This window comes from Gambusia affinis, linkage group LG05, assembly GCF_019740435.1.
Source record: "Gambusia affinis linkage group LG05, SWU_Gaff_1.0, whole genome shotgun sequence".
Classification (NCBI taxonomy): domain Eukaryota; kingdom Metazoa; phylum Chordata; class Actinopteri; order Cyprinodontiformes; family Poeciliidae; genus Gambusia; species Gambusia affinis.
This window is the reverse complement of record NC_057872.1, coordinates 20,391,206-20,418,348: the sequence shown is the minus strand read 5'-3', so window position 1 is coordinate 20,418,348 and position 27,143 is coordinate 20,391,206. Positions and strand designations below refer to the sequence as shown.

The 27,143-nt window shown below is 39.3% G+C and overlaps 2 protein-coding genes across 3 annotated transcripts in view; both read left to right on the top strand.

The window, feature by feature from the left end:
- Window positions 1-16,405, top strand: part of rprd2b (regulation of nuclear pre-mRNA domain containing 2b) — a 24,703-nt gene extending 8,298 nt beyond the window's left edge. Inside the window, exons 4-11 of one of the 2 annotated variants that reach the window (XR_006370558.1) lie at window positions 2,168-2,250; window positions 2,358-2,484; window positions 2,908-3,083; window positions 3,845-4,130; window positions 4,345-4,596; window positions 5,370-5,537; window positions 5,627-7,617; window positions 16,281-16,405. Coding sequence is in view for 1 of the 2 variants with exons in the window: in XM_044116010.1 (XP_043971945.1) it covers window positions 2,168-2,250; window positions 2,358-2,484; window positions 2,908-3,083; window positions 3,845-4,130; window positions 4,345-4,596; window positions 5,370-5,537; window positions 5,627-7,542 (3,008 nt within the window). In the remaining variant the exon portion in view is untranslated. Of the gene's footprint in view, window positions 1-2,167; window positions 2,251-2,357; window positions 2,485-2,907; window positions 3,084-3,844; window positions 4,131-4,344; window positions 4,597-5,369; window positions 5,538-5,626; window positions 11,020-16,280 lie in introns of those variants that run through there. The other variant, XM_044116010.1, reaches the window with a different exon arrangement.
- LOC122831118 (threonine--tRNA ligase 1, cytoplasmic-like) lies at window positions 12,456-27,143 on the top strand. Its single transcript, XM_044117070.1, has 14 exons — window positions 12,456-12,485; window positions 16,281-16,462; window positions 16,538-16,652; window positions 17,384-17,505; window positions 18,321-18,429; window positions 20,300-20,446; window positions 20,531-20,629; window positions 21,993-22,028; window positions 22,131-22,300; window positions 23,148-23,310; window positions 23,781-23,918; window positions 25,311-25,415; window positions 26,432-26,532; window positions 27,038-27,143. Exons 1-14 carry the CDS (start codon window positions 12,456-12,458, stop codon window positions 27,141-27,143), a joined length of 1,623 nt encoding a protein of 540 aa, XP_043973005.1.

Genomic DNA, 27,143 nt, shown 5'->3' with positions numbered 1-27,143 from the left:
CTGAATCAGAATCTATTAGTTCAGATATTTTACAAATGGTAAAAAAGGCCCAAATGTAACATAAATTCAATCTTTATTAGAACTAAACTCAGTTTCAAAGCTGTTGTATCAAAGAAGGTTTATACAAATATAAATAATGGATTGATAATGTTTGAGGGAAAAATATAATTTTGTGGACTACCTTTTATTTATTCATAAAGTATGTAGATTATATTTTTGCTTAAAAACAACAAATGTACTTCAGGATTAGATTGTTTTCCCTGTAAAACATGATAATGGTCATGTCTTCTGGCGAAGCTCTGCTGTGTGATTCAGGCTGGTTTGGCATCAGCAAGGAAAGCATAAATTCTGACCTATGGAAACAAATTTTAAGAAAAAATGGTCACATAGGTTTTTGTAAACTGATCATAGATGTAGAAAGTCACACACAAATGTATGCAGTGGAGACTGAAATATTTAGAAGAAATGCAGCTTGGAAAGGTGATGCAATGCTACGTAATGCAATGCAATGACTAGCGTTCACAAACCAGCCTATCGAGGCACGTCATTCATTTTCCTTTCTGCTGATTGGCTGTTCCTCCCTTCCAGAGTGGAGATGAGGAAGACTGTAGTTATTAGCTTCTACAGTAGCAATAATATGGTTTTAGCTGCAAATATTAATGTATACATGCATATTAAGGGTATATTTGGTGCTTAGACTATTAAAATGGACAATGATTAGCGTTTTTAGTGAAGATCCCAAGAATTTGTGGATTTTAGCTATTCTAACGCTGGTGATCCATAACCACAGTGACTACCGTGAGCAGTGACATGCGGTGAGGTTCGTAGCTGGTGAGGCACTGACTTAATCATTGCATTATATTACACAACTTATATTTACAATAGACCCCCTCCCTGTAAGTTATTGTTTACAAAAGGAAATTTTGAGCATGTGGACAACGTTGGAGGGCAAAAAGACTATTTTTCTACATGCATGGCCTCGCTGCCACCGTATAATAATTCCTGTAACTCAATCAAACTTGGACATGTAGACATTAATTTCGTGCTGTACTCCACAGCAAAGGGAAAAACCGTTAAAGTACAACTCAAAACCACGTCTTTCTCGCTCTCTGCAACAGCACAGCCACGAGCAGACTCGTTGCCATAGCAACTGACAACAACGCCAATAAAAAGAAAAACACTCAAATATTTTCCACACAAAGAGCAGAACATTCAGTCTGATACAGTAGTATGGTTTTAGGCTTAAGGGTTTTGCGATTATTAATACGTGACTGCTGTGGTAAGAGGAGAAAACTATAAATATATCGCCGCACTTGACTACATGACTAGCTCCAAGGCTAGCTCCCTGTTACTGTGTCTTACTCTGCAGTTGTGGAGTCACAATGTCTGGGATCATGAGCGCCCCCTGTCATGAGGCAAGAGAACTGCTTGCCTCACCTTGAATCTGTTCTGCCGTTTCTGATCGCTCCTCAGCAGAAGAGTCACGTTACACATGCAGTTGGTGACAAAAAAACACTACATTATATAAATAAGCTAAATTATGGAAAATCAGTTCATACATTAAATGTTTTTAACCATTTTATTGCCGACGTACAGATAGGAGGAGCATGCTCTCATAGAATGGCAGCCAGTGCAGTTAACGAGAGGTTGATCAATCCCAGGTGAGGTTCAGCTTCCTGCTGCCTCACCAGCTTTGCTTCCGAGCATTTGAATAGGAAAATGCGTAAATTCTGCGATTTTGAAGAAAAAATAGTCAGAATTGAGCTAAATGAAAAATAGGTACTATATAGTACAAACTATATAAAAAAATAGCAATATAAATTACTTTATCATTATATATTATTTTTACATGACGACAGGTGAGGCTCTGCCTCCCCTGACAGCATGTCATTGACTGGGAGTTACTTGTAAATATGATATACAAAATTTATAAAAACTTGAGTTAGTTTTTATTACAAAGGGGTGCTGAGAATAAACTGGATCATTTTACTCTGAAAATTCCTTAAGTTTTTTTTTTTTGTTTGTTTGTTTTTCCTTCCTGTCACCTCTTTGAATCACATTTATGCCGAGAAATAAACAGACAGAGGTTCACAAATGTCCCAACACCACTATTAATTAAAATGGTTTTATTTTTTTTCTGTGTTTTAATGTTGTTTCTGTTCTTCAGCTCCCACCAGCACCAAAGTCGTCAGCACTAAAACTCCGCCTAATAAAGCTGCGCTGAAGTCCAAGATTGTTGCAGAGTTTACAGTAAGCCTCCTTTCATTGCTGCTCTTTTGAAGTAGTGCAACTAAAATTTGCCTAAAACAAAATAGACTTTTGTGTCTTTTCATCTTTGCTCTCTGGCTCTTTTCTAGCCCCACTCCCTTATCGAGCAGCTGTCGAGACACAAGCAAGCTGCCGCTGAAGAGCAGATCAGAGAGAAGCAGCTTGAGACGCTCAGGGTGGATGTCCTCAACACCGAGGCCTTCAAAAGGCTTAAAGGTCGGATGTTTCGCAGATAATTTCCCTAAAATCACAAACCTACTTTTTCTAATGTCATCCTCAGTCTGGAAAGTTGAAGACAGTAGTTTATGAACAGCATGTGAAGTTGATTTAAAAGTTTACCAGAATGGTTGATCTCATTGTATTTAACAACCAAATATATTCCAGACAGATGAAATTAGGTTTTTTTGGGGACTCAACAAAAACTCTGAGGTAAAATCTTGCAGATTAGACAGTATACCACTCTTTTATAATTTTTGTGTAATGGAAGATACAAGACGGAAATACCAATACACCATAACTTAAAACGCTTCATTCCTCTTCGGCAGTTCAATCTCAACAAAAATACATCAATACATTCCATTTAAGATTTTTAAAAATTCAAGTAACTTTATTCTGTTTTTTCAATTACTCCCTTTTTAGACAAAGCAGGAGGAAATAATTTTGCTAAGGACTTTGAAGATGGCAGTCTGAAGCTGCAGGAGTTTGTCAGCTTCCTGGAAAAAGAGCTGAAAACTGGACCTCCCCTGTTGGAAGCATTGGGAAATGCAGATATCTTCTATGAGATGCAATACAAGGAGGTCAAGATTGTGGCAAATGTAAGTGTGTTGTGCGTTTAAAATATAATGATAAAGATGTTTGTATTTGTATTTTTAAGCTCTTTTTAGAACTTTGACAGATAAATTTGCATGCTAACCTTTGGGGAAAGTATGACACAATTGCATTCAGATAAGAAAAAGTGTTTTTAGCAGAATGAGAAAGCTTTTCCATAATATTCTAAATGTTTAAACGAGTCTTTGTTCATGAATGATTAGCTTAAACAGCTTTAACACAGAGTTGCATGGAGTTAGAGAAGCAAAATTAAATTTAATACAAATGGGATTGGAGAGTATGCCTGCAATTTCATGTCAGTCGATATTGATAATTATTTACTTGTTTTTTTGCTTTAAATATCTTAAATTCTGCCAAACTGGCAACAAGACCTTTTCTGTTTCATCTGTTTTTTCACACCACTCCGTTGTTTATTTTTAAGCAGTTATGAAACACAGTGGCAAAACCTTAAACTGCTGCTGCGCAAGTTACTTAACAAGTTGTTGCTTGGTAACCACAAGTTACTCAAATTGAAACTGCTGTTTGTTACCCGACAGCAAATAGGTGTTGCTAGGTAACCATAGTGAGTGAGTTGGTTGATGCCACTTACTTTGCTTAGCTGGCCATGAGAGGTTTAATATTACATATTTTAAATATTGAATATTCTGTCAGATGTACTATCTATTGATATTGATCACGTGTTTCTCACAATATATATTGTTATTAATTTATTGTCCATTCATTTGTTGAATTCCCCTCTTCTCTTCAGGCGTATAATGCCTTTGCCAACCGAGTAAATGGCCTCAAAAAGAAACTGGATTCTCTCAAGGCATCACTCTCCGGCCCTGAGGACTCACCCATCCCCTCTCCCTCTGAAGACGCTCCTTCACCCACTGGCTCCGACTCACCCTTTCTGGAAATGGAGAAGGCCAGGGCCAAGGTGGATCCGGAGCTGGATGGCAAGGCTATGGATGAAGGAGAGCTCCAAAATGACAACAGAGACATGGAAGACATGGACATGTCAGATGAGGAGGCATGCGCTGGTGCTGCACAGGGTGAGTTGTGTCGTAGGTGCACTATTCTCAAACAATTCTTAAATTATTGTGCTGAAGTCAAGGAGTCGTATTTTTTAAGTGCTCCAGCTCAATAAGTATATGCTCGACAAGAAATAAATAAAAAAAATTAAATTTTTCAAAGCATAAAGTACTTCAACAAGGCAGTATTGTATTAAGTTGGGACACTTTTATTTATTTATTTTTCCTCTTCCAGATGGTAAGTCAGACCAGCCGTCCGATGCTGTTTCCAAGACGAAGTCGGACGCGGCATCAAAACCTCCGAGCACGCCAACAAAACCACCTAAGCCTAGCCCTTCTGTTGTTACCACGGCAACCCCAGTGACTCCCACATCTGCTAAAGCTACGACAACCCCAACCACTCCACTGGGAATGAACCTGGCCAAAGTGGACCTGGGGAAGATCAGCTCCATTCTCAGCTCTCTCACGTCTGCCATGAAGAACACAGGTGGGTTTGGAGTTGGTCATGGTCTCTATGATTAGAGAAAAACTAAATTAACAGTTGATAATCGAAAAATGTTCTTCATATATTTTTTTTAATTTACAAGTTTTTAGGAGTGATGGTTTTCCTGCTTTTAATTAGCTAAGCATACAAACTGACTGCCTGGACATGCAGAGCTGCAGGCCGGTTACAAGAACACTTCTCACCGTCTTCTTTATAACACTATCATGTGTTAAAATCTAATAGTTAGCTATTTTTAGCTAAAAATGTACAACAAAAAATCCTAGTAGAGTTGTAGCTGTACATTCACTGGCCACTTTATTAGGTTTGAAATTATTATCCAGTGATTTTAAACCAAATAATTCAGGGATTCTGCGAAGGATACTTCTGCAAAGGATAGTAGACGTTATTAGACATTATTTAATCAATGTGAGCTGATCACATATTACAAAACAAATTAACCAAATTTTATTCTGGTATTTTCTTTTTCTTCTGTCTGAAGAGAGAGCATTGGGAGCCTTTGATCTGCTTCTGGCACCACTATACATTCTATACATCATATAGAAAATTATGATATAATTTTCTATATGATAGAAAATTATATGATATAGTACTGAATTGAAAATGTTCCTCGAAAATTTACCTTGAAAATGCTTCAGTTTTACTGTGGGGAAAAGAGTATGAGCCCTCTGACCATTTAAAAAAATGGGTAACTGCCCGCTTTGGTTCATATTTACTGTGGTTTTGATTTGCCTGTTCTGTCCTTGCCGTTCTCCTAGCACCTACTCCGTCTCCTCGGCCGTCTCCTGGGACCCCCACCACCCCCACCGCCCAATCAGCGGCCTCCAAAGGGACACCGCCAAGTCCTGCTTTGGCCAGCATCCTGTCACGTGTTGACATCACCCCTGAAGGGATACTAAACGCTCTGTCTAAAACCAACACACCAGGTTGCACACACTTCTCTCTTTAATTAGTAATGAATATTACTACACAGTTTATGTCACTTCTATTTTTTATTTTAATCATCTCAAAACAGGTTTGTCATCTCTCCTTCAAAGTGTGACTAATACCTCCTCCGCTCCCTCCAACCGAACCTCCCCAGACTCATTGAGTGTCAAAACCCCGATAACCCCAACCACCCCGAAGACGAAACCCCCTCTGGGGAACAGTCTCAAACAAGACGAACCTGGAAGAGCCAGAGACTGGGAGAAGGAGCGCCAGCTCTCTCCTCCACCTCCTCCTCCACCCCCTCCTCGTACCTCTGCTCCTTCTTCCTCTCCCCCCAGTCTGGAATCGAAGATCAACAGTTTCCTCCAGGGTAATCCAGGCTTCAGCCTGGCGATGGGTGACGCGAGTCCCGACGGTGTCGACGGCACCCCGGTGAGGGACGAGGCAGCGGGCACGCCGACGCAGGACGAGATCATGGACACACCTGGAGGCTTGCCAGAATCTTCCTCTGGAAGCCATAACCTCTCACCCACGGCCTACCGCAATGATCCCTGGGATGCTGCAGTCACCCCGACCGGAAGCAGCAACAACGGTGACTTTCTTGGCTCCTCCTCTTCAAGATTCGGTGCAGGAAAAAGGAGCGGCATGAAGTTAAACGACGAAGACATGATGAGGAAGCAGGTGTCATCTTCTCCTGCTGGTGACTTGAAGGGTCGGAACAGTAGAGTCTTGGCAGAGCGGAGACTCTCTGCTGGCTCTCGGAAGGTGAGCACCGGTTCCGACGATGCGGGTCTGGGTGGAAAAAAGGACAATGGGAAAGAGAGGCTAGCAGACGCAAAGGAAGGTCAGTACCATCGCATCGAGACACTGGTGTCGCCTCACACCGAAGGAGCACCAATCCAAACTCTGGGGTATTCAAACCGACCATCAGCCGGAGAGCGCATCAAGACAGTTGAGAGCATCCGCGTGATTGGTCGAGGCTCTCGGCGAGGGGGAGGAGCTGGGAGTCGGCCAGGGGCTTCAATGTGGTACGAAGAGGAAGAATACTTGGAGGGTCAGCCGCCATCACCCCAAGTTTTACCCCCTCCTCTCAACATGGGTCACGGAGGTGCTGAAGACATGAACCCCTCCATTCTTCCTCATCCTTTTCCTCCTCCTCCACCACACCACATCCCACATCTTCACCCTCCTCCGTCTCTTCCTCTCCCTCCTCCTCAGCCTCCGTTCCCAATGCCGTACCACCCTGAAAACATGCAGACTCCTCCTCCATCAATGCTCCAACCTCATCTTCATCCCTCCGCCTCCTTTTTCGCCACTGTTCCCCCAATCCCTCGGCTGCCTCCACCTCCTTCCATGCACCGCCTATCGCCTCCGCCGCCTCACCCTTCTTTGCCCCACTCCGTCATGGTGGGGGGGATCCTGGTCCCTGTGGACCACAGCTTGCCTCTTCCTCCATCGCTAAGACCCAAAGGTGGAGAGCACGGCAGAATGGGGCCCAGAGGAAGGAAGGTGACCCCTCCACCACTCATGTCATCGTTGCTAGGCGACCCTCCTAAACTTCCCCGTCCCGGCACAGTTAAAGAGCCTTTAATCCCTCGCCATACCCCCCCTCTCCACCGCCCAGGTGCGCCTGGCGTTCCTCCGCCTTTACTCGGCAGAGTGAAGGAGCCTTTGAGTTTACCTCACCCCTCCCCAACATCCTCCACGCCCTCTCCCTCCACCCCTAATTCTCCCGCAGGAGACTCCTCTCTCTCCAAAGCCCCACCCAGCCCTCCAGCTGCACCGCACAACCCAGGCTCCAACCCCGTCCCCCTCCTCAACTTACCCACTTCCAGACCCCCAATCCTCGCCACTCCCATGCAGCAGAGACCCCAGATGCGAGGCCGCAGCCTTTCTCAAGACCACCCCATGGGCGGGTTTCATGGAGGGAAGCGAGCCGGACCCCCATTCGGCGGCGGTCCCTTCCATGCGCAGAAGAGGCCTTACCTTCCCCCGCGCTACTGAAGTGGTCGACTATGACAAGCTGAATGAGAAGAGCAAGCCACACGTCTAACAGTGCAGTGTGTGTTAGCCCTGCTGGTATGAGCCCAGATATCTTTACTCTGTTACTTAGCTTGAAGGAAACCTTCCTTAGGTTGTGTGTAAATAGCTGATCAAGTCTTGATGCTTCGGCTTTAGTGGCCACTCACTTTACCCTGTACTCAGAGGTTGTCAGTGACATAGTGCAGAGTGTTGTATAACCTGCTTTCTTCCGTTTCTCCACACATTAGATGCTTTACCTTGAATGACATAACTACAAGAATAAAACAGATAGTTCAAGCAAGAAATTAAACAATACTTTTCTTTCTCTGTGATTCTGGGGTTACTTCACCTGAGATGTCAGAAGAAAGACGTGAGAGGAGCCTAATATTAATAACTTAGCATTTTAAGATGTCTGTGCTCAGTTATGCTCAGCTTTACACACAAAGATTACCTCTCGTACCAGCCAACTTGGTTTGAAGCTTAGCATAAAGATGAGGATAAAATCTCTGAAGATGAAAATTATTCCCAAATGTATAGAAGAGAAAATAAGCATTTACTCTTATGCAGACTTCTTGCTTGGTACTGTTATAACTCTTTATGCTGAGCTGAATGAATACCCCGATATATCTGGCTTCATTTAAAAAGAACAACAAGTTCTCAGTATTTAAGTGGATTTATTACATTTTCTAAAATGTTTAGACATGTTCCCCGGAAAGGAAAGCAAACCGATTCCAAACTAATCTCCTCTTAGAAATGCAAGAGTGTACAGCATCCTCCACACTTAGCAGCACCTCTGATAAAGATGTGTAGAAATCTTAACTGTTATGTTACTCTAGCTGCAAAATCTCACTGAAATTTGATGAAAAATTACCTTTATGTCCGCAAATATACTTATATTTTGCTATTTAATCCATGACTTGAAGTTTCCTTGAGCTGTAATTATGATTTGACACTCTTCAAAATGGGGAACACAAGAGAACATCCTATGTAAGCTCTTACCTGCAGTCGGGAAAAATAAATGTAACTTTTCAAACTGGAATGGTGAAAAGGACCAACGCCAGTCTTCCCAGCATACCCAGTAAAAGGAGCATGGTAAGGGAGATAGCTTACTGTTTGGAAACGGCAGCAATAGTGTCATGGGGTCTCGATGGCAACTCATTTAAAGGCTTTCTATGCATCTTAAGCAGCAGTACCAATAATTGTGGTGAGAGCTGTACACTGAGAATTTGAAACAGTTGTTTTCATTTGATGTGGCGTTTGTTATCGCAGGTGAATTTAACGCTTGTTCTGATTTCCAGAGTACCTACTGTAAATATTCTTCTTCTCTTGCTAAACCTTTTTGCATCTATCTATTCCTCCCTACTGTACATTTCTAAGCTTGTAAATATAAAGAGTGACTGAGTTGATATACCTTTTTTTTTTTCTTCAAACTTTTATTTCTAAAAATGTCTCAAGTGATTGTTTTATTTCCCCGTCTTCACTGTGATCAAGGCCTTTGAATAAGCTTTAACCTTGATTTTTTTTTTTTTTTTTTCTGCAATGTTTTGCATAACTTTCTTGCTCTCTCCTTTTGAAATCACTGCTTTGAAGAAGTGTTGGGATAATTTAGCATTTTCTTTCACAGACATAACGTGTGTTCTGTTCAAGTTTCATTTATGAACGCTGAATAGCAGAAAGGGATAGTTTTTACTTGAATAAAATCAAGAGTTTAAATTGAAAAGGGGGGTATTTTTAATTGGTTGCAACCTATTCCTTGAATTAAATCATTTTATCTTTTGGGCTGTATTTCCTCCCACTTTTCAGGAAGCACCGCTTTGCATAAACTGCATACAGATGCATGCAACATTTTGGGCAGCCCAGGAAAAGATATTTAAAAATATTTTAAAATGAATGCATCTTTTTGTAGCCTAATCCTATACTGTCAAGTTTAATTTGAGTACATTTATTCAGTATAACATTTTTAATACTTTTAAACTATTTTCTCGAGAGAATATGGAAACAAAAAAGGGGCACACATACTTGTAACCATGCTGTCAATACTTTCTAATGGGACAGAGATTCATGTTAACATTTATCCTGCTTGTTTTAGTGTTTTCCCAGGTTGAACACACCAGAATCAAACGTTCATTATCAGGCCTCAGCAGAACTTTGTGGAAATAGTTGTGTTGGAGCAGACGCTCGTTTAAAACTGTCAGGACACCAACGATCCACCATCATCTGATCTAAACACATGGTTCTGTTAAAGTCCTGGTAGAGCTTAGCTAAATCCATGTTTGGCTATGACTGAAAAAGGAATCTCTCATGGTTGCTATGGTTATTTGGTTGCTATGGTTATTTGGACCCCAAAATAGTGAGCTTTTGGTTACTTGTCTTGTATCTCTGGTACCATCCGGCTTGCCGTACAAGACAAATATGGATCCACGTCCAACTGCTAAAGCAAATGAACCCCCTGCATCTTATTTAGGCCCCAAAATACAGAAACATGGTATTGAATTCATTTACACTCTGATTTAGTAAAAAGTGTAAAGAACAAATAAAGTGCTTCAGTTAGATTTAATTAAAAATAGTTCTTGGGTGTACCAGCATTTTGGCAAAAGTGAGTTTATCCATTAAAAGATCAACTGTTTAACATCTCAAAGAATAACTTTTTAACAATTAAAGGCTGTTATTCTTAATATTTCAGTATAAGATTATGCTACATCAGTAAAAGCTGAATGTATTTTAAAGCTTTTTGCCCTTTCATTTTTTTATTTTTTTTTTGCTACTCCAGGATACACATTTGCAAGGAATTTTCTGGTTATCAGTATAAAAGTGGAGTTGGGAGTGGGAATGAAGAATTATTTGAAACAATCAGCATCTAAACATTTTCATTTCATTTTCCTGCTTTAAGCTCCTGTGCTTTTTTCCCCAGAGCATTTCTGCACCTCTCAGCTCAACTTAGAAAGCTAGTGGGAAAGGAGGGGGGAGGCAGCAATTGTTTCCAAGATGTGATCATTCTTTTGCCCACCTGAAAGGTGCAGATTGTTTTCCTCCAAGCCCCACAACTCCTTTGTCAAATCTGTTGTTTCCTCTGTTTGCAGATTAAGTTTAAATAATGCTTCACATTCTGCATGACGTTGGTGATAATCAAGTTTTAAAATGTATCTAAGTGTTATCACAGTTTTCACAATGCCTGTCTTGTCACCTCTGCAGTTTAACGCTGGCGATGAAGTTAGTTTGCAGTGATTACACTACATGGAGAGTTATTAGCGAGGTTAATTCTTAAACATCTGCAAGCAAACACCAAACATGTTGAACTTTTTCTTTTTTTGTGTTTGTAAATGTATTTTTCTTTCACAAAAAGAAATATTAATTTGAAAAGTTGAGTTTGAAAATGACTGAAGATGTACCGAAGCTGATGGTCTGTATATATTTGACACATTTCACTGCTGTTCTCATCAATGATGCTATATCACTGGTCTTTGAGTGTCCAGTCCTTTCTCTTGTGATGAACATGCACACATTCTGCAGCAGCTGTTAACGAGAATACAAGTCTACCTCTCAAGGAAAACATGCACTTTTTATAGAAGATTATAGCCTTAAGATCTAGCAAATCTGTCCCTATTTTAAGTCCAGTTGTAATGGTTTCACTTAATATGTCAGCACATTTTGCTGGACAAGTGTAGCAACTGTTTTATTTTTATAAGCTCCTATTACTTTTACTTCTGCCATACAGTTTCCTGTTTAAAAACATAAATATGATGATATCCAAAACTATTTGTACCTTTAGTTGCCCCAAAGTTTGCCAATTTACAGTCACAAACCTTGCATTACCTATTGCAATGTTTTATGACCCACATGGAATTTTACTCATTTACAAAACACCGTCAACCTAATGTTAAGCAAGTAAAGAACTTTTTCATCTCCAAATCTATTGTTGGCAATTATCTATAGTTATTTAAATCTACCTTTTTTTTGGCATTTTTAAGCATTGATTTTTAATTATTTTTGAATTTCCAGCTCATGAAGATGCTGAACACATACATTACCCCTATTGAGTTAGACTGTAGTAAATGACTTAGTACGTCATTGGATTGATGATGGGAATTGTTAGACACCGAAATAATGGCAAATATATATGTTGAAAGGTGTTATATTATCACGATCGACTCTGCTTGTATACTGCCCTAGCGCCCTCGTATGGCAGATTGGTGGTACTCCATTTTGAAGCTTCATCTTGATCAGTAAGGTTTTAATGAGATCAATCAAAATGTTCAATTCAAAGTAAAGTATCTACAATCATTGAAATTAGTTTTTCAATTTAGAAGAGCATTGTATTTCAGTGCATCTGTAAATAAGATCGCTGCTCGCACATTCTCGAAATTAAATATTAAATGTGATACTTTTTAAACTGAAGGATTAAAATGTGTTGCGAATGTCTGATTACTGAAAGAATGCTTACGTTAAGGGGAAAATGTTTGAGAAATCTATCTGGCTGTCAACTAGATGAATAAATGTTTCTAAAATTAGAGAAGGCACAAAAACTGCCCCTTTCTACCTTGTTTATCGCCCGTATGCAGCAGAATGCCTACTTCGAAATCTTAAAGAGTTTCTGACTTAAATTGATTACTAATAACTTCAATTTGAACTATTAATTAGTCGTTTTTCAGTGTATCGCGCCCCGCATCCTTCCTTCCTTTTTCTCTGTCAATTTGGCGCATCTCTTGAGTGTAAGCGCGCTCTGGCTTTTAGCCGCGAACGCGCACGGTGCTCCCGAATCTGCGTCACTGAGTTTGACCTCAACTAACGTCACCGCTGCTTTGCGTACTTTCGTGTTTCCTGTTATGGCCACTTGCATAGGGAGAAAAAGAGATGAGGCCTGCTTGTAAATAAACTTTTGGGCAGGTGCGTTCAGGATGGCGGTGGCGCAGCTGCTTAAGCTGCTCGTGAGTAGGTCTCTATTCCACGCACGAAGGAGGTACAGCAAGGTGCGGAAACTTGTAGCAACTGGAAGCTAGCTGATGCTAACAGCATACAGAGCAGTGTGTTTACTGTGTGTCGTCATGTCATGAGCTGAAACTGATGTCCATTTAATATGTGTGTAAACAAATTCTATTTTGTACATTTATTATCAAGTGTAATTACGCACTTAAGCGTTTTATTATTGACTACACGGGTTGCTATTGCTGATAATTATATAAAATTAAATGTCCTTTGGGGAAAAAGAGCAATTTAATAGGAATATATTTGATGTAACCAAATTTTATTTATTTTTTCTGTTAATTAATATTCCCTTTTTCAGCTACCCCAAAATTAAAGCCATACTATGTGTCAATATTGTCACTAGTTACAAAATGTTTGCATAATACTTTGACTTTTCTGGGATTGTGGGTGTTCTCATTTAGCTACATTCCTCAGCAGAATATTTTCATTTCCAATACTTAACATTAGGATTTACATTAGTTAACAATATTAAGCAGCCTGATAACTCTCACCTCAGATTTAGTGTTACCAGCAGGAAAATTGGGCTTCATAAGGATGAGACTGATTACTAAAGTAGGTCAGATCATCTCCAGAACTGCAGCTGTTCTGGTGTGATCAAGTCTGCAGTGGTCAAAATAAATCAAAAGCGACCCAAGAAAGGAACGTTTTTAAACCACCATCTGATAAAATCCACCAGATGACTTACTGTTTCAGATTGATGTAGAAGTTAATGCTGGATCTTGAAGAAAGGTGGCAGAATACACAAGTTCTTTGCTGTTTTCCACATGGATCTGTAAATTCAGGGCACCCATACTGTTCATGATGTTATGCCAGTGCTAGTTATTACAATGATGCAGCACTTTCTTTTTCAGCTTGGCATTCTACATTTGAGATCATTTCTCAAGGTCAACATTTTCATGTATGATAATGTTTTTTCTTTTAGGATTTGAATTTTGCCACTTTTTTGGCATAACATTTTTGCATTTGTAAACCTAAATGATCTGACTGAAGCTGTAGGATTTGTTATGGTACTTTGGACGTTTCATGTGACTGATCCATTGTGCTTCGATCTGCTCTGCCATGCAAACTGTGTCTAAAGGAGCCTTCAAGTGGAGGGTTACTATTACTATATCAGCACTGAGACTGACTGTCCTCTGAGGTCTGCCTGAATGTGTTTAAATGATAAATGGACCCAGCCTCACTTTTACTGTCAGCATAGCCACAGAAATGCTTTTCGTCTTGCAGATATGTCTCTTTGGTTTACCTACTCAATGCCAAATGACAAATATCTGCCAAATGTATCAGGCAGGCAATGTGTTGACATTCTTTTTATCTACAAATAAAACAAATTGCCATTGTCGGTTACTTATATTGATAATAGTTATAGCATAACTATAACTATTATTGTTAATAATAGTTATGTTATTATAACTATTATAATAATACAATATTATAATAGTTATTCATGGAATGAATGACTTCATTCCATTGTCAATGGAATAAAGTTTTGCATTTATTGCAAAGAGATTGTGCCTTTAATGTTCCACAACAACGAAATTCAAGTTTTCTAGCTGGACTAATGCAAATGGTGATGCAGTTGAAATAGCCACCAGTACTTTTTCAAAAGTCGGTTCAAAAATACCTTATTAGTCCCAAATGAAAATTAAATGTTGTTTTAAGTCATATTATTGAAATTTCTTCAACGAGAAGTAGATGCTGATGGCAGGAAGGATCTCCTGTAGGAGTCAGTATTACTGTTTCACGTCTGAAAAAGCCTCTGGCTGAAGACAGTCTTGTTGTAAAGAAGTGTCATGGGGTTGTCTGTAATGTTCTTCATTTTATAAAGAAATCTCATTTGTACAATATTCTCTAGATAAATCTAGAACAGATCTGCAGCATTTTGCTCCAAACACTGAAGAACCTCAACTTCCTTAAGAAATACAGCTTGCTCTGTCCTTTCTTGTAGATGCTTCTCTTTTGGATCTCTAGTTCAGTCTGTTGTCCAGGTGGACACTGAGGTAATTATATTCCTCAACCAATTCTACTTTTTCCCCCCATGATGGAAATAGAGTTTGCTCTAACCCTGTTTCTCTTGAAAGCTACAACCATCTTTGTTCACGTTAGAGATGAGTTGATTGTTTCCACACCATGACACAAAGTGGTCCACCAGATCTCTGTACTCCGCTTCTTGTTCATTTCTGATGCATCTGATGACTGCAGAATAATCTGAGTATTTCTGCAGATGACAGGACTCTTTCCTTCTGGAAGTTAGAAGTGGACAGAGTGAATCTAAATGGTGAGAGTAGAGTTCCCTGTGGTGCGCCTGTGCTGCTGATCACCAGGCTAGACACATACTCCTTCAACATGATTGTTGAGGTCTCAACTTGTCTTCTGGAGTTTCTGACCAAGCAAATCAGGCTGAATTGTGTTAAAAGCATTGGAGAAATCAAACACGAGTTTTTTCTGGTTCACTGTCTTTCACTCCAGTTTCTGAAATTGTTCTGGATATTCTCCACTGCACATCTTTTTAAAATTTACATTCCAGGATCTTGTAGCTTCCTTGAACAACACAGTCTGGATGAATGTGTAAATTGATTTATGGGGGGGGGGGGGGGGGGGTTATAGCTTTAGAGCAAAACAGGAAAAAAGATTATTGTTTTTAAAAACATTTCTTACTTCCATCCATCTTATTTTGTTCTGTCAATATTCCATTTGTTTCTTTGTTCCTCTCTTTCTTCCTTCCTGTTGTTCAACAGTTTTTTTTCCTTTTGCCCTCCAGTTATTTCTTTGTCATTTTGTTCCTTTGTTCATTCCTTCTTTCTTCTATTATTCCCAATGTTTCCTTCTTAATTCTGTCCTTTTGTGATTTCATTTCATCTTTTGGTTATTTCGGTCTTCCATTCTATCCCTCCTCCATTTGTTTCCTAATGAATTACCTTCTATTTTTTTCTTTCTGTCTGTCTCTCACTTTCATTCTTCTTTAGGTTGATTATTTTCCCCTTTTTTAAACCATTCTTCCCTTTTGTTCCCTTTTTTTTTTTACCACTTTCATTCCTTTTACGTTTGATGGATGTCCAGTGTTTAAAACCCAACCTCTGTGGAAATATCTGCCAAATATTCAGAACATTATTTTGTACATTTAAGAAAATTGATTAAAGTAATACAAGTTCCAGAAATTTGATTCCAGAACCTTGAAATAAAAAATGTGTTGCACCACTGTGATGGTTACACCTTATTGGTTAGACGTAAAGTTTGAATTTCACATTTTTGCCACTAGAGGAAGCCTGAGGACCACCAGATGTATGAGAACCACAGTTTTGTGTCATCATGATGACTGGATGTTCATTTTATTTGGCAGGGAGTAACAAATGAAATAACATTATAACTTATTATTCTCCAAACCCTTGAGCCTTATAAAATACTCAGCTAAGAGTTGAACAGTAATTTTAACATGTCGTCACCTTCCTATTATAATGGTAAGCCATTTTGGCAAAACAATTGCCACCTCTTTCGTTCCAAAATATGCTTTAAGCACAAAAAAAGTCACCTTTGGCAAAAAAAAAAAAGTGACTTGGGCCATTACTTTAGGAAGGTGAAAATATGAGTTCCTGTTGCAAAAACATTGCTTTACGATAAGATTTACAACAGAAAGGATGAAATGGTGTTAATTTTAATGACCGTTACTCATTCCCTGACTTTCGTCATGTTTCACGATTTGCCTGCTTACTTTTTAAAATATTTTAATTTTTCCTCTGCAGCTCCAGTTGTCTCCAGCCCTGTCTGAGCGCCTGCGAGTCTTTGAGTCTCTCAGGGAACAAAGCGACAAGAACAGGAGACGTGAAGTTAGAGAAAGCCCTCTCTCCGTCCGCCTAACTAATGGACAGACGGTGAAGGCAACAGCTGGAGTAACCACACCGCATTATGTTGCACAGAGTCTGAGGTAAATACACAAGAGAGGCAGAAATGTTTTAGAGGTGTTGCATGATTGCAGGCGTAAACCCATGTTTTATTTCAGGGTGAAAGGAGCCCTGGTGTGTAAAGTGAATGGGGAGCTGTGGGAGCTGGGACGACCTCTAGAGGCAGACTGTGAACTGCAGCTTCTGGGGTTTGACTCGGCTGAAGGGAGACAGGTATGTACGACAGAGTATTAGGGACAGGCAAAGAGTGGAGTCAATACTACCACAATAAAGCCGTTATACTGGTAGAACAAAGTTACAATATTCCCTAAAGAAAGTCATAAAATTACTAGAAAAACGTCATTTTAATAAGAGCAGAGCTTTGATAAAACATGACCAGTTCAGTCTGTGTGGTTCATTCTTTGAAACAGTAATTTCAAAATCTTCCTCCTGATAATAATTTGATGCTGATGCGTTTAAAGATGAAATATATTCTATTGGTAAAACTGATACCAAAGTATAACTTCACAAGATTATATTTTGTGAAAATTTCTACTTTATTCTCCTAAGATTACAACTTTACGTTCTTAATATTATGACTTTTTTCTGGAAATGTTATGAATTTACTCTTGTACTGTTACAACTTTTTACTCGTATTATGACCGATTTATTCTTCCAGCACTGACTTTATTCTCATAACTCTATTCTCAAATTATTTCAATTTACTGTCATACTTCTTTATTCTCTAAGTATCTGTGAGATCAGTATTTAATCTATAGCTCATTAATTTTTCTTAACTTTTTTTACTGACTGGTTTGGTTTCCCAGAAGGTAATTTTTTTCTGTGAACTTCTGTGAACTTTGATTATTTTTTTTTTTTTTTTTTTGTAAACCTTATGGAGGCCTTCTATTTTTTTAAAACTCTCCGGGTCTGTGAGCCGAATAAACTCTGTAACTAATTTACAGGCAGCATGGAGGACAGGAGCGTGTGTCCTTGGCAGTGTGTTGGAGGGGGTGTTTGGTGCAGAGGTGTGCAGGGAAGGAGCGTCGGAGCTTGGACTTTTTTGCGACCATGTCCCAAGCAGCAGGTGAGACTTGTCCTTCGTAAACATGAGCTTTTTTTCAGCTTCAGTCGCTGAGCTCGGCAAGTTGGAAGATATCTTTAGTTTCATTTTCTCAGAAGCCCTTTATGCTGTGGTTTTTCTTATTTGTGCATTATGTCTATTTTATCTGTACTTGCTGACACATTTCCTGAATATGTCTTTACACACTCAGCATTCTTGTGTAGTCTTGAAAACTTTGGAAAGTTATGGAATCTGAATTGATTATTTTCCAAGTCTGCATAAATATAGAAAAAATAAAATGTATGGGGGTGGGGGAAAAGCTTTAATTTCTAAATTGTAATTCTATTATCCCGAAGGTAAAAATATTATGGAAAACAGTTAATTTCTATGAAGAGGATAAACTTTTTGAGGGGTTTTCTTTTGTTACGCCCCATCAAACCTTGACCTTCTATTAAACCTAATGCTCATTTTAGTCACTTACCACTAAATTTATGGCCCCTAAAAGTCGGAAAAATTACACTTTGCAGTTTTTTTTTTGTTTTTGCATATGTGAAGTGAAGTTTCTGTTAATAAACTTTCAAATGAAGGATATGTATTGAAGTCCTGTTTAGATTTTCTAGAGATTTCATGCAATCCTACTATATCTAGATGCCAAAAAAGTGAAATGACCCTTTATTTTCCTTTAGTTTCATGATTTTTTTTTTAGAATAAAGATGGAGAAGCTGACCTAGATTAATATTTTAGTACTCAGTGTCATAAAGTATTGGAAAAATCTAAAACACAACGAGTCTGGGAAAGTATGGAAGCTTTAAGTTTTAATTTGTTCATTTCTTCCTCAGTTCCTTGTCGCTGAGTGATGTGGAGGCAAAATGTAAGGAGGCTGCAGCCCTCAAACTTCCTTTAATCGGACTGAACATGAACACAGAAGAGCTTCATGAACTGTTTCAGGTCAGTAATTATTGCTGTATGTCTCATAATGTTCTTATGCGGGACCTTATCATTTATGCTGCAGTTAAATATGTTGTACATCAGGCACAAACAGGTTCTCCCTTGTTTTAATTTATCCTCCTGCCATCCAACACTGTAAATCGTTTAAATAGCTGCACACAACCTACATCTTAAAAAGTCCAAAACTTAGTAATTAAAATTTTTAGACCTTGGAAAGTCCCAATTACTAATCAATTGTTTCATACCGGAGCCTAAATCACATATAGATACGTTTTAAATTTATTTCTTTTCCCATGTTTTGAAGAGTTGAGAGATGCAGCACTTCAAGCTGCTCTGTAGGAACTCTTTTACTGATTAATAGTTTTTTGCAGGTAGATATACAACTACCTTTGATGATTCTGCCTTGGCAGGAGAATCTGCAGTGGAAATTGTTGGGTATCTGATGAATTGCTGGTTACAAATTAAAGGAGTAGAGAAAGCAGTAATAGTAGTTCATCCAGTTTAATTTAAAGAAAATCTGTTGGAGTGCAATCACAGAAAAAGTTCAAATCACCAGGATCCACTAAAGGCAAGGGAAACTGACAAAAAGTCTTGATGTAGAATTCATAGGCTTGATTAAATTGATGCAAACGTGGTGTTTTTAATAAACATCAGGTTTCAGCTCAGATGCAAGTCTGTAAATTTCCCTCCATGCACTTCTTTCATCAGGAAATGGAGACCTTTTCCAGATTGTTTTGCACAGATTACAAACTAAAGCAAGAACAGAAACGCTTGAGGTCAGACATGTTGGAGCATCCTCATCAATCCAATTTAATTAAATACTTTAAAACAACTTGTTCTGTTTTGTTTGGCTCTTCTGTTATATGTTCCTGTGCTGAGCAGCTAGAAGGAGGAATGCTTTTCATACTACAGAAAACCGAATTTAATCAAGACTTAAGAACTCAGGGAAAAAAATGGGACCCTGCAGTAATATTTCATTTCTTACAGTATCCTTTTTTAAGCACTCTCTTGTTATTGTCAGGGTGATACTCTGTCTTGTAGCCACATATTTAGTTCTAATAGTTTATTTCTGAGTTTAATAACTATGACATTTGTTTTATGATGCATCTGTGTTTTTTAATAGTGCAGTGTGTGTGTGTGTGTGTTATAGGACAGTAAACTGCGGATGCAGCTTGTTGAGGAGCAGATTAACGGCCCCACGGTCACAGTCTACAGGCATGTGTTCATATTGCCTTGCTTTCTATTTGTTTATTTTGTAACAACAAAAATGTGACCTGCTGTCATCCTGTGTGTGATTCAGATGTGGGGACAGGTTAGCGGTGTGTGACGGGCCTCTCCTCCCACACACAGGTTTCCTCAAGGTCTTTAAGATGCTGCAGGTGCGTGGCCGTTTCTGTCTTCTGCTTGTTTTCTTCATTTTTCTTTGCTCAGCTTCTCTGTAATTTCACGCATTTGCCTTTTTATAATTCCAGCATCAAGATGGATAACTGGTCTCTAGAAAGCCAAACACTTTCTTTTCTTTTATACCTCTGGTCTTTTCTTTATGCTTCAAACAATGTGATTGAGAATTTTTGATCACATTATAATCAGATGACTCCATCCTACTCTCATTTTACCTGATTTTTCTGATCCGTGGCTCTGGTTCTGTGCTGGTCTGTCACTGGGCAGACTGGAATTCCACAACAGCATGAGGCTGGAAATATTGGTGACAGGATGTTGTGTTTGCCAGAGGCCGTATTCCTGTTCCAAGCGCTAACACAATGCTTTCCATCAGATAAATATCACATTCTTCCCTTTTTTTTGCCAGCCTGTCACTTTCCTTTCCTCTGTTGCCATCTGTTTGTTCGCTCATTATTTTCTCTCATCCCAGCTGTCCTCCATCACGGTGTCCAACCAGTCGGACTCCAGCGGCTTGACGCGTCTGCTAGGTGTGGCGTTTCCAGGAGAGAAGGACAGGCAGGAGTGGGAGAGGGAGCAGGAAGAGGCGCGGAGGAGAGACCACCGGCGGATAGGAACAGTGAGATGAGAGATGCATTACAGAAGTGAAATTGTAAAATTAGACTTCCTCTCATCGGTAAATAGATTTTGTGTTTTTGTTCAGGACCAGGAGTTGTTCTTCTTCAACGATGTGAGCCCAGGCAGCTGCTTCTTCCTGCCTAAAGGAGCCCACATCTACAACACACTCACTGACTTTATTAAGGTGCTCTACTTTTTATAAACATTTAAACTACTTATAGCCCCTTTATAACCAAATAGACTCATTATGTTTGGCAGAGACAGTGGAGTCAAAAATGCATAATTTTATGCTTCAGATAGCTGGAAAAAATAAAGACTAGTTCTTTATTGTAGTTAATTTCAGGTGGAGTTAATTTTATGCCAAACATTTAGAGTCAACAGACAACAAATTAGTTTCATATATGGTGTTACATATATATATATACATATACATAACAGTAAATAAAATCATCAAATCTGTGATGTTTCAAATAAATTATGTTTTTAAACTAAACTAATATTTTTGAACAACTTTTCAAAGTCACATGAATGACTGGAGTCAAATATGGTGAATATACTGAATCAACAGATTATCTTAATTTTTTATTTTTTATACAAGGCTCTTGGACTACGGTAGACCGTCAATTTTTTTTAAAATTAAGGTTTGTAATTTATTGTCAAGATACGTAATTTAAAAAATCCAGGACTTTGGTCTCAAATGTAATAATCTAATCTTTAGACTTTAAAAAAAAATCTAGATCCAAGTTGGTAGATTTTTAGTAAGTGGAGATAAAATATTACAAACTGTGAAATAATGTGTCAGTCAAAATGTCAAAGGGACACAAATTGCTTTATTTAATTTTGAGACTTCAGGCTTAAAATACATCACCTGGACAAATGTTATGCATTTTGCATAAAAACAAGCTAAGCAACAATAATTTTGCAAAAATACATAAAAGTCAGAATTTTAAAGTTATTACATGACCATGTTAACCTGGTTTTTTGTCATTTGTGCAGATTTTACATGTAAGCCATCATGGTCTTATAAAGGTCTTTAAAACCTTAAATTTAACCTTTTGAAACTTGAAGAAAACCCAGAAATGCAGAAGGTTTACAGTTTTCGTAAAGTTAAATAAACTAAAGATGTCTTAAAAGACTAGATCTCTGTACATAGAAACTTTTTACACATACATAGATCTGTAACATCTGGCTCAATATTCTGGCAGGTATTATATAAAGAAACAAACTTTGACATGGAAAAGAGCACATTGTCTGAGGAAATGTTTGTCCATCTTTAAGACGGATTGAAGTGTTAATTTCTTTTCTAGACACATTAGAAATTAGATCTGAAGCCGCAGCAATACTTGGCCACAATAGCTGAGCTGCATATTTGGACTGCTAATAAAAATTACCCTTTTAATGAGGTTTTGCTGAATCCAAATGCAAAACATGCCTTGGTGTGATTGCAGTAAAGTTGGATGAGAATCGGCAGCTGAAGGTTTTTCATTCGCTCCTCTTGGTAATGACTGTTTCTTCTGCGAACTGAATTCTCCCATTAATGTGCTCAGTTTATGACCCTGAAGATTTACGAGTGTGTGTCCGTGGTCAGGATGTTAGTCTTGGTTTAATCATGACGCTGTTGTGACAGTTTGACCCGCTCCTTCGCTCACTGTTGCACATATCCTTCCCTCTCCGACCCCTCGCAGAGCGAGTACCGAAGGCGAGGCTTCACCGAGGTCGTGACCCCGACTCTTTACAGCACTGCTTTATGGGAGCGCTCGGGCCACTGGGAGCACTACAGCGAGAACATGTTCACCGTGACCTCGGAGGGCGCTCAGACCTTCGCTCTGAAGCCCATGAACTGTCCTGCACACTGGTAAAAGCAAAAACACACACATGCATAACACACAGCACTTCTTCAGCAACAGACTGCTGCATCCTAAATGCACAAAGGAGCGTTACCGCAGATCCTTGCATCACTGCTTATGGTGATGTAGACACAATAAGTGTTAACATCCATGCTGCTCTTGGCTCATTTTTAAATACCATTTCCGCTGTTATTCCACATCTGTTTTTGTGCCCAGCTATACAATACACAATATTTTGATCATCATATTAGTGTTTCATATCGGTTGATATTGATAATAATTGATTAGGTTTTTGCTTTAATTACTTGATTTACTTCCAAACTTGTGATGTGATGTTTCCTGTTTTACCCAGTTTTCACTCCACACCGTAATTGTTTATTTATTAGCGGTTATGAGTGGCAAAACGTGAAACGGCTTCTTACTCAAGTGGGTTGTTGCTAAGTAGCCAAAGAGTGAGTGAGTTGCTAGGTAACCAAAGAGTGAGCAAGTTAGTTGATTCCACCAACCTTGCTTAGGTTGAGTTGCTTTCCTCTGCCTACATCTCCCAGAATGCTGTGCGTTTCTGGATTGGAGATCAGTAGAATTATTGAAAATTCTATTAAAGTATTATCTGTTTATCAATTATGAGTGTATAGCAATATATATTGTTATTGCTTTATTGTCCATTTCTAATATGTAGTATTATTTTTGTTGATGTTAATCTTGTTTTTTATATATTTCTTTTAACACTTTAAGAACATTTTGTGTGAGCTTTTACATCAGTTGCCGCTTTTACACCTGAATTTCTGTTTATATCATACTCATTTCTACATTTGGACGTTTCCATGGTAACCGACTCTGCTCTGTTGGGTTTAGTCTCATGTTTGAGCATCGGGTTCGCTCGTGGCGGGAGCTTCCTCTGCGCTGGGCCGACTTCGGGGCTCTGCATCGCAATGAGCTGTCTGGAGCTCTGGGAGGACTGACTCGCGTCCGCAGGTTCTGCCAGGACGACGCACACATTTTTTGCACACCGGAGCAGGTAGAACATGTTTGGTTTTTTGTTTTTTTTTAAATCTATTAAAGCCACATTGTATCTCTGGAGGTGCTTCAATTAAATTTAAACTGTAAAGGAGACACATGTGGCACAGTAATTAGATGGGCTGTACAAATAACCCCTGAGGCATTCCAGGAGGCCTCCGGCTGGATGAATGTGACTCTTTGTCCTGTTCAAACATAATACCTCCACATGTGTGGCGCTGCAGCTGTACAGTCATCCTGATCTGCTGCATCCAGACCTGGATCTCTTCCATCATATCCGCTCTCCAGGTCTCTGGTTGTGGCCCGGTAATTCAGAGATCACATGATAATTATTAGCATTTCAGAGGCTAGTGATTAGGAATTTAACCCTTTGAACTCCTCTGTCTTACCTCAGCTCGGTTGATTATTGGACACTTCCCTGTCCTCTTGTTGCCCCCTCCCTCACACCACCGTTTTGCTCTTTCTCTGCAGCTGGAACAGGAGATTGTGGCTTGTTTGGACTTTGTTCGGAGCGTCTATCAAGTGTTTGGGTTTTCCTTCCACTGCTTGCTGTCCACACGTCCTACTCCGTGCCTGGGGGAGCCTGAACAGTGGAACCACGCTGAACAGGCAAGCACACACTTTCCCTAAAGAAGACCCTGATAGAGTGTTTCCAAACTGGTTCAAGTGCTTCACCAGTTCTTAGCTCTGAGCAATGTCCTTGTTTTATTTTTAATGTTTTATGCAGCTAGTTTTTAATTTCTCCTCAGGATTGCAGTTCAAGGATTCAGCTCACCACACAAATCACATCATTAATCCCAGTTTCAATGCAAACAGATACCTTAATATCAACAACTTCACTCATTAATGGAATGTGATTCTAAAAGCGCTGGAAGAAGCAAAACACAATGCTTGGAGAAGTATTTACTAGCAGAGTTTGATAACATGAAAGAGAATAGGCAGTGGGTTTAAAACCCTTGTTGGAAATGGATGTTTATAAATTCAGTGAATAGCAGGAGATTTAAGTTCAGTTTTGGTTCCTGACCACCTGAAACTCCTCAAATAAAGAAAAGGGAGACGGAAGGAGAGTTCATGTTATACCTGTGCTAACTCTTACCACTGAATCTGTTCTAACATCTTCTTGGTTCTGAATTAGGTAGCTCACAACAAAACCAACTTTAGAGTTTAAAGGAGACCGATTATAGATAATTCACATTTTGCATGTTTTTCTACTTCCATTTGGGTCTTTGCTGATTCTAAGACCGAGATGTTTTTGGCAATACGTTAATATTTTTTGCTGTCTGGAAAATAAGCAGTTTCAAAAATGATTGCTAAGAGACAAGCCATAGGCATTGCCCCGTTTCCTAGCAACCCCAGCTTATCCCAGTCGCCATCTAGAAGCCCAAACGGAGCTCCAGAATATTTGGCCAGCTGGTTTTACCGCTGCATGTTATGTGCAATGGCTACTGGAAAAATTTTTAATTTTTTTTGTAACTGACCATAAATAAACCACTTTATGAATTCTTGTTGATTGTGCAGGAGGCTCCATTTCTGCTTTTTAAACATGTACAGTCATATAACTGCGCATCTGTTTGCAGCCACTTTCATGAGTGAGTGTAAACTTTGAATTAGTGGGCGTGGCCAGCAGCAGCTTATTTGGATTTAAGGTGACAAGAAGAACTAAAATGTAACGAGACATGTAATCAACATGTTTTATATTGCTCAAAGACCGATCTCAATCTGTTCAAGGAAGCATAAAACTTCCCGCTCAAGATATTTTGATTGGCTGTCGGGTCTTCATAAGCCCACCTACAGTTCTTGGAAAAACCAAGAACTAGTGCAGAACCAGTTCATACCTGACATACATGTATGAATGTCCTCCACTGTCTTGAAGAGGAAATTTTGTTCATTGTAACTTAACATCAGTGTTATGAGCTCCCACAGTTCACACTCAGAGCCCAAAATGCTGCTAATAATGAGAATTAATCATCTGCATGTTCTCCTTCGCCGCCTCATCTCCAGTCGTCTCGTGTGTTTGTGTCCGAGCAGCAGCTGGAGAAGAGTCTGCAGCAGTTTGCCGAACGTTGGGAGCTGAACCCTGGAGATGGAGCTTTCTACGGACCAAAGGTCAGCAGGGAGGGGCGGTGAGAAAGGTGCTAACATTTACTGACGGCAGCTACAGCTATCGATCCACTGATCAGGATCTTTCTAAACCAATACAGATTTAAGAAGTATAACGGGTTGTGCAGTTTTGCAACTCAGAGGTGAATTGATGAAGCATGCAAAAACTTTCCAGACTCAATTAGAGACAAAAACATCTAAATGGAAGATACCACTTCGCAGAAAGCATACGCAGCACCTGAAATTAAGCACTTTATTCCTAGTTAGGGTTAATTTCAGGTTGACCGAGTTCAGAATCAATTTTTACCCAGAAAAAAATGTTTTTATCTGTAAGTATACCCCTAAATCTTCAGGGTAAGAGCTTTGTGGGCTTTAAAACATACATAGTTGTTCTTTTCTGTTAACTTTAGTTGTCTGTGACAGATTTTAAAACACTTTTGCCTTAAGCCTTGTATTACTGCTTTATTGTTATATTGTCACCATTTTCTGTTCAGTGTGGAGCTGCCTTTCCCTTTACATCTCCACAGATTGGATTTGTGCAGAGAAAATGTGAGATCTAAACGATGCACGTCACAGCAGTAAAATCTAAATTAAGATTTCTTTTTTTTTTTCATTGGCTTCTGAGTTTTGCATATAAATTTAGAAATTGTTAAAATGGAATGTGCTCTGTTTTCTTTTGGGACTGTATTTATTTTTGTGCAACTGATGAACAAGTCGCAGAAGGATGTTGGCTTTAGGCAAACATGTCCAGGCTGAGAGCAGGAGGAAAGTCAGGTCATGTGTGAGGTACATGCACACAGAGTCCTGTGCTTTTCTAACTCGCATTCCTCACAGCTGTGAAGCTGGGCCACGTTGGCCACAATTGGGTACTGCAGCTTCTCCCAGAAACCAGTTTGTAACCAGTTCAGTCCACAAAAATGTACTTGGGCTGCCGCTGGTGTCTTAAGGGCTCTAAAATCAGCTTTGTTGAAAAGCAGAAGTGAAGTCCAGACATTAAGAAACGGTGCTCTGTTTCTTTTCAGATCGACATCCAGATTAAAGATGCAATTGGCCGACAACACCAGTGTGCCACAATCCAGCTCGACTTCCAGCTGCCCATCAGATTCAACCTTCAGTATGTCGGGTGAGTCGGTTCAGATCTGCTGCCTTTGGCTCTCGCTTTCTAAAACATTCCTACATCTGTGCTGGTTTAAACCACCAGGGTCCTCCCATCTACTTGTCATTTTTTTTGAACTCGCATTTTTGTGCGTAAAGTCTTGTAATGTCCAGGTTAAAATGACAGAAGTTAAGAAAAGCCTAATTCAGTCGTGAATAATTGGGTTTTGATTAATTTTTTTGTCTCTAGAGAGGATACTGCTTCTGATCTCGCTTTGCTTCATGTTAATCTGCTTCCATCAAAGTCTTTTAAATCACTCAGCAAAGAGGAATCCTACTGCAGCACATATATTTATTGTGATTTATTTAATTTTTTGAGAGGGGAAAAAAAAAAAAAGAGTAGAAACATAAAAGCAGATAGATTTGTTGTGGTTGCTTCAGCAGATATTGACTCTTTTAAAAAAAAAAAATCATTAAAGTTGCCCTCCCCATTGATTTGGACTGTGACCTAATCATCGTTTAACGTTCCTCAGACGAGACGGAAAGCTGCACAGACCAGTGATGATCCACAGGGCTGTACTGGGGTCACTGGAGAGAATGATCGCCATACTGGCTGAAAACTTTGGAGGCAAATGGTGA

What these genes read in the sequence shown, in the direction of transcription:
- LOC122831118 (XM_044117070.1), top strand. Translation starts at nt 12,456, where the DNA reads ATGGCGGTGGCGCAGCTGCTTAAGCTGCTC. An exon ending in TATGTTGCACAGAGTCTGAG is followed by an intron (nt 16,463 to 16,537) that starts GTAAATACACAA and finishes GTTTTATTTCAG; the next exon opens with GGTGAAAGGAGCCCTGGTGT. An exon ending in TTTACGAGTGTGTGTCCGTG is followed by an intron (nt 22,029 to 22,130) that starts GTCAGGATGTTA and finishes GACCCCTCGCAG; the next exon opens with AGCGAGTACCGAAGGCGAGG.